This window comes from Myxocyprinus asiaticus, chromosome 14 (assembly GCF_019703515.2).
Source record: "Myxocyprinus asiaticus isolate MX2 ecotype Aquarium Trade chromosome 14, UBuf_Myxa_2, whole genome shotgun sequence".
NCBI lineage: Eukaryota > Metazoa > Chordata > Actinopteri > Cypriniformes > Catostomidae > Myxocyprinus > Myxocyprinus asiaticus.
Window position 1 is genome coordinate 28,510,446 of NC_059357.1, and position 7,338 is coordinate 28,517,783.

Genomic DNA, 7,338 nt, shown 5'->3' on the forward strand with positions numbered 1-7,338 from the left:
ACCAGATCTAGACAGGAGAACATCTGTGATACTTTGCCATTTTATCCCTGGAGGAAAGAACAGAGCACTAAAAGAACTGGAATGAGAGGAAATTCTCGGAAAGGCAATTCATTGTGTTACATAAACTACTTTTTTCACTTTTTATGAGCTGTGATGAGGATACTGAAGCTGTTTTTGGTCACTGAGACCATCTCATGATACTTGTAAAGTGCTAACGTCCTGTTTCCTCCTAATTCACATGTGGCATAGCGCACATACCGCCACTTCCTTTCTTTTAACATCACTTCCTCCAAACTAAAGGTGAAAAACCAGGGTCTAACCTCTACATGTTCAAAAGCATCCATACACGAAGAAACATATAGATACATACTACAACGTTTCTAAAAACGTTCATGATGTCCTTAACATTTTCATTATGTTGTAATGTTCCATTATGTAGCCAGCATCAGAAACCTTGATAAAACAACATAAAAAATTATATTAAAAAAATTATCAAACAACATAGCATAGCATAACACAACACAACACAACATTACATAAAGTGTCCCTGCTCAATATAAAGTATTGGTTAATTCAAAAGTAAAGTTCCAACAGACTTCACCAATGCTTACAAAGAAATGTCTGTGTATAATAACCTAATACACTATTCAACCACCACTCAGAATGATCCTAGGCATCACTTTAAAGTGAGCTTACTCAGCTATACATCAAGATCAGGAAAGAGTGCAATCTGTAAAACATAACTCTGAAGTACATGCCAGTCTCTTTAAAACCTTCCTTATAATTTACTACAACTACAATAACAATGTTTGCATTATAAATCTGTCAATAATGTTTATAAGTTAGTTAGTTAATATGACACTAAGAAAACATGTACAGATGAGAAATATTTGGAAAGTAGAGATACAAATGCTTCGCTAAGCACAAACCCACAGCCATCTGCCCACTAACTACTGAGTGGGATAAATTTTCCCTCTAAATTTCCCTCCAAATATAATCAACAATCCATGTAATTTAACCAGCATGACGACGAAAACTAAAATATCACAATATGGTCACATATTAAATTAGAGGGAAAGAGATGAAAGGGGCAGGGCAAAAGATGTGATAGATATGAAAGGGTGGACAAGGAGGGAGAAAATATTGGACTGAACGATTTGGACAAACTAATTGCGATTATTTAAAAAAAAAAAAAAATGTGATTCCTTTTAATCAAAATTAAGCCATGTTTTGCCCATGCTTTACTGCCAGCCGGAAATAGGAAAAAGGGTGTTCACAATTGAGTCCTCTTAAAAAAAAAACTAACTAAATAAATAAAATAGTGAAACAGAGGGGGTGGGGAAAGCATCACAATCACATTGCATCTGTCTGCTTTGTAAAAAAAATAAATAAAAAATTGTCCAATTTGTGAAAGGGTCAACTCACTTTTCATCATTATTTTTTTGAAACACAACTGAAATATTATATTATTGCAATAATAATGTTAAGAAATTATTATAGAAATATAATATTGTATAATAATAATTATCATTATTACTATTAAATAATAATAATAAATTATAATAGTAATAATGATAATTATTATTATTATTTATTAGTAATTTATTTATTTAATTAAATTACTACGCAGTCCCAGTAAACCCTCATGCCTTTTCTCAAGACTTTATTTCGGTGGAAGCTTTTATTTTGAAAACTGAAGGGACGGAAGTTCTGTTGTTTGAAGTTGAGCTGACAACAGCCTTTTAATGCAGTTAAATGCTGTCATCTGCCTTGCAGTCAACGAAAACCCGCTCTCATGGTGTTATTTTATATTTGTATAGTAATTTGCAGCAGCCAAACATCGAGTTATGTGAAATTATGCAAATGTGCAATTAAAGTAAATGAGGGGCGCTTTAAATAATGCGCTCAGTGCACGTTAGCACACCTAACTGAACTCAGTGCACATCATGAGTTTGTGTGTATGGAGCACAGAACCATTCTGAAACCACATGTGTAATACAGCGATCCCGTTTACATGTATTTAAGAAAGCACTACACATTACAGACAAAACAGCCGTGCACATAGACGCAGCACAGTGGGCAGCACGTTGACACTATTTAATTAAATCGCAGCCCTCACGGTTTGAAAATCACATTGGGTCATATCGCGATTTCGATTTTAATTCAGTTAATCATTCAGCCCACACCCCATATTGTTCCAAAACAGTATGACTTTCTTCTGTGGAGCACAAAATGAAATGTTAGGCAGTCACTTTTATTGTTCAGAAAAAAGATGCAATGAAAGTGAATAGTGTGTGATGCTAACACTCTTTCTGTGTTCCACAGATAAAAGTCATATGTGTTCGGAACAACATTAGGGTGAGTAAATGATGACAGAATTTGTTGGTTTTCTTGGAAAAGAAAGACTTTGAAATTTAAAATGTGTGTATCTGCTTGAAGTGAATTTTGTCCCTTTTTAGGAGTAAACTAGCACATAGATGACCTCAAGGCTAACACACATGGACTAAAAGCTACCAAACTCTCATTTTTATTTAAGGGGTCTTGAAGTGTCTTCTAGATACAGCAGAGGATGAAGGTTGTGACTGCTGATGTAGTAAGTTATACATTTACATTTAGTCAGTTAGCAGACGCATTAATCCAAACAAAGCAAGCAATTTGTCATACAAAAGTCAACAATATCAGCAGCGTTGTACTGCAAAGTTCTCAGAATAGCTGGAGTATTATGGGTTCAATACACGTTAAGCTCAATCGACAGCATCTGAGATCTAATCATTTAAAGTCATGGCAGAGGGAGAAAATTTTTATAGCAAAGACCATTCAATCTTGATTGAAAAATGTGAGGGGAGAGGACATATAAGGACATAGAGAGTTTGTACAATTAAAGGAAGAAGAAGAAAAAAAAACTGTAACTGTAAAATGAATAAATATTTGGAATTTGTTTTGAGACACTTGACTACACTTTTTTTTTAATTATTTTATATATATATATATATATATATATATTACAATAAATAGGTTATATTAGTAACTTTGGAATATAAATTGAATGCATTTGAAAATCAAGTGTAACTAACTTAAAAATATGTCTAGCATAAATATTACTTGAAATGGTAGTTCCCTACAAGATGAATATTGCCTTTATAACTTAAAACAATGGCTTGTAAATCGATTATTTTGAGTTGGCATTTGCAACACTGGCGAATTGTCAGGATTCATACAACTTTTCTAAATTTGGCTAATTCATATGATATCGTGCAACTGCACTCGTTTGAATTCCTACAACTATCACTACAGCCAATGACGTCGCTGGACATCGTTTCCATCAAATACGCGACAATTACTTGCTTCTGTCACACACAACAGCTTCCTATCATGTTTACACACTTTGCTGACTGGTTAAGTTTAGATAAGGGGTTTGGGTAAGGGCATAATATAAATAAGTATGTCCTTCATGCCTCATGCGCAAAACTCACGCTTACTTCTGCATTAGACATCTGGGAATTTGCACGTGATGAAGTTGTTTATGCGAACAACATCATGCCAGATCATACAAAATAGTCAACTCGTAAATGATGTACGACTTTTCATGAGATCGGTTTGGCATTACTTAGGGTTACATGTTGAAAACATGTCAAGTCTAATATGTAAAAAAAAAAAAAAAACAATTTGTTGAGTTCAAAATACTCAAAAAGTTGTTGCAAATAGTTGCCTTAAATTGTTTGAGTAAAACCAGCCCAATACTTTTTACATTGAAGAAACAATTAGAGGTTACCACTTTTTACAGTGTAGCACAAAAGCAGCTGTTATTTTTAATCGGTTTGCAATGTGCTAACAGAGCCAGCTACTCTTACTGTCATACAGAGTCATTCTATACAATAGTCAATGGGACGACCTTCACAAATGCTTTCTCTTACACACACACACACACACACACACTGTTGATGCGGCTATCATTATGAGGACTCTCCACAGACATAATGATTTTTATACTGTACAAACTATAGATTCTATCCCCTAACCCTAACCCTACCCCTAAACCTAACCTTCACAAAAAACGTTCTGCATTTTTACATAAAAAACAAAAAAACAAAACATAGTTTAGTTAAGTGATTTGAATTATGGGGCTATTATTGAGCTATTATTATTTCTTTTTTTACTTTTCAGCCTTTAATAACCTTAAATGCCCCTGCACTAATTAGAGCAAAAATATGTGTTGTTGGATGTGTGTGTTTCTGACTTTTTTTAAGTATTGATCTACTGTTACTTTCAACCCATGGTGGTCTGTTGTTTGGCTAGCACACTGTTTGCCTGATGGCAATGTTCCATGTGAATACATTTACCCACACACACTTACAGAAACACTCAGGTTGGATCAGGTCCCTGTCCAGCGCTGACCTGTCTCTGCTCACACAGATACTTTTTTATAATAGTCTCTTCCTGTTCCTCTCATTAAGTCACTGCCATTAAACATTTAGTGTCAAACACTATAAATCTACAGGGGACAAAGGAATCTGAGACAATATACAAAACATCTGCACCACACATACAATATTTGCATATAAAGCAGTAAAATACTGCTGTTTTATTAACAAGCTAGCACATTTCATCAAACACACATAAATCTTCTCCTTTAAACTCTCAAAATGCAGATGTTTCTGATGATTCTGAGTTTCGCAGTGTCTTGCACTGTCAAAAACACAAATTCAAACACTTAAATCTACACATATCAGGACTATAAAATATACTCCACCGATACAGAGCTAAAATCAGAAAGCAGAAGTTTTTTATTATGCAATGAACATAATGGATTGCAAAATATTTGCATATTCACTTCAAAATATTCCTTTGAAAAAAATAAAGAGTTAAATTAGATTTATTTAAATATGCTTCACTTTTCTATATATACAATTATTTCAATTAGTATTAAACAATCTAGTTGCTTTACCATTCACCAAACTTATGAATTTTGTTTACAAAGTTTTTCATATTCAACCTTATTAATTTTAATTCAATCCTTCGCATTTATTCTAAATGTATAATATGTACACTGTTTAAAGAATACTAAATTCAGCTAAACTGAAATATGTCATATAATTGCAATATATGTAAATCTTAAAAATAATAAGAGAAATAGAGTGTTCTAATGGTGCCTCCATTTTTCACATACTGTCCCCATCAGCATTTGTGAATGTTTTGTAAAGGACAGGTTGGCTCTAAGCAAGAACTCCAATCTTGTATAAATTGTTTGGACTCCATGTTAGCTGAGTCCTGACTCCAGTTAGCTTTGGAGAAGTTGTTATCCTATGCATTCACAAACTTTGAATGTTTACACAGTGTGCTCAATAAAATCATAAAAATATATAATTGTTTGTGTATTATTTAAGTAGACAGTGTTTGTGTTTTGTTGTTACTTAGTTAAAAATCAGTTTAAATTATTTACTAATTTATTAAGAAATCCAGGTAAATCCAAGCGTTCACAAACGTTTGTCTGAAATCGTATACAGTACACAAATGCACAAACATACATCCTCACATAAACTGTAATGGTTGCATCCAGTTGGTAACATGTTTACTACTGCATGACATTACCTGAACGTAAACTCCGGGCAGAGTTCCCCACTGAATAAGTATATGAATAATGAATCACTGGAAAGCGGGGAAAATAGCATGCAGTCCACGAGGGATAAAGAGAAAGATTAGTATATTAATAGAAATTAGTATTTTAATAGAAGCTAGATAGTATTCAAACATGGCTCACAATCATATACACACTCAGACTCACAAATACATATGAAAAACAAGAAATGCAGTGTCATGTTGTCCTTCCCTAGATCTCACAAAGTGGTGCCTCAAAGGAGCGAGACTTGCATCTAACAGAGTGACATATTGTTCAGGCAGCAAATTTAACTCAGGGAATCAGCATCCTTGATTCTCTTTAGTGTCACTGTGTGCATGACAAGAAACAGCTGGAGAGCAACGCAACCTCTTGTCAAACACTTTCAGAAATATCTGATAAATTCCTCAGACGTAAAATTAGTGATGTCCCTGAAACTTCAGGACAACGGTAACCCTTACTGAATTCCCAAATCTCATGTTATTGTATATGATATACTTGTTCGAGGTGGTAATGCAAAGCAGAGTGTAAGGTTACTAAAATCAGATTTTTAGCAGCAAATACACCAAATTAAACATGCTATAGTCAAATCAAATAGTGATTCTGACACCACCCCCCTTTCTTCATGTGACATGCTGTAGGTCTTTCCCTGCATGACATCATCTCCCCCCCCAAAAAAAAGGCTAGCAACATCAGCTAAAAAAGCAAGCAACCCTGTAGTGTGTAACGCACACACACACACACACACGCACACACGTATATCAGGAGTGTTTTAATGATAGAAAGTGATGCAAGCATCCTGCTTTGATGTTTGCTTTTGCCCAAAGCATTGCTGCAGATAAAAGGGAAAAATAATTTGTATGTGTGCAGTTAGTGTGAATGTTTGTTCTGTCGTATCACTCACCTGCTCCATGCTTCAGCAAACCCTCTTCCGCCTCCTGATCCCACTCATGGCACAGTATTCCCAGCGTTCCAGCTTCCCAGTGCAATATTCCCACAACAGCTTCCCTAATACAGGAATCCTTACAAAATCCACAGATGTCCTCACATAGCCGATAGACTATCAGGAGATAAGGCTGTGAGATACATTCTATTTTTCCATTGTCTTTCCTCTCCCTGTCAGCCTGTTATTCAGCCAAATGCTGAGCGTTCCTATTATCTATCACTTTCTCTCTGTCTGGTTTTGTTCCTCTCCTCCAGGCTATGTACTAATGCAAAGGCACAGGGTCAGTGCTGTGGCTATGATTTCCTTCTCTCCAGTATGACAGAGGATACAGGACTCTCTCTCTCTCTCTCTCTCTCTCTCTCTCTCTCCATCTCTCTATCTCTCTCATTCACTTATTTGCGTGTTCCATACTCGTCCCTTGCCTTCATACTTCCAACTCTACCCTCCCTCTTTCTCTCTCCGCTTCCCTCCTCTCCTTCCCTTCCCCCACTCATTTGGATTGTAAGGGAAAGGAAGGGGGCTTGGTCATAATGGTTCCATGTGACTCTTAGCACTGGGCCATGGTATCCAATGAACTAAAGCTTATTCTGTTTCTATGGTGGGACCCCCTGATGGCTGCCTGGCTCATGCCTAAGATGAAGCTTCAGTCACCATTAGCAACCATAGTGCACAACAACCATAATGCTGTGACTGACACTTCCCATAAGACCAAGCAGCAACACGCTGTGCAAAGAGCATGTGGGTACATGCAGTTTGGAGCCAGTATGAAAGAAAGACT

At 35.7% G+C, this 7,338-nt stretch overlaps 1 protein-coding gene across 1 annotated transcript in view; it reads right to left on the bottom strand.

Annotated features, from left to right (window-relative positions):
* arhgap23a (Rho GTPase activating protein 23a) overlaps window positions 1-6,794 on the bottom strand; it is a 104,026-nt gene extending 97,232 nt beyond the window's left edge. Inside the window, exon 1 of the mRNA XM_051716294.1 lies at window positions 6,519-6,794. Within this exon, the coding sequence (XP_051572254.1) occupies window positions 6,519-6,527 (9 nt within the window). The 5' untranslated portion in view covers window positions 6,528-6,794. The remainder of the gene's footprint in view (window positions 1-6,518) is intronic.
* Between the last annotated feature and the right edge of the window lie 544 nt (window positions 6,795-7,338).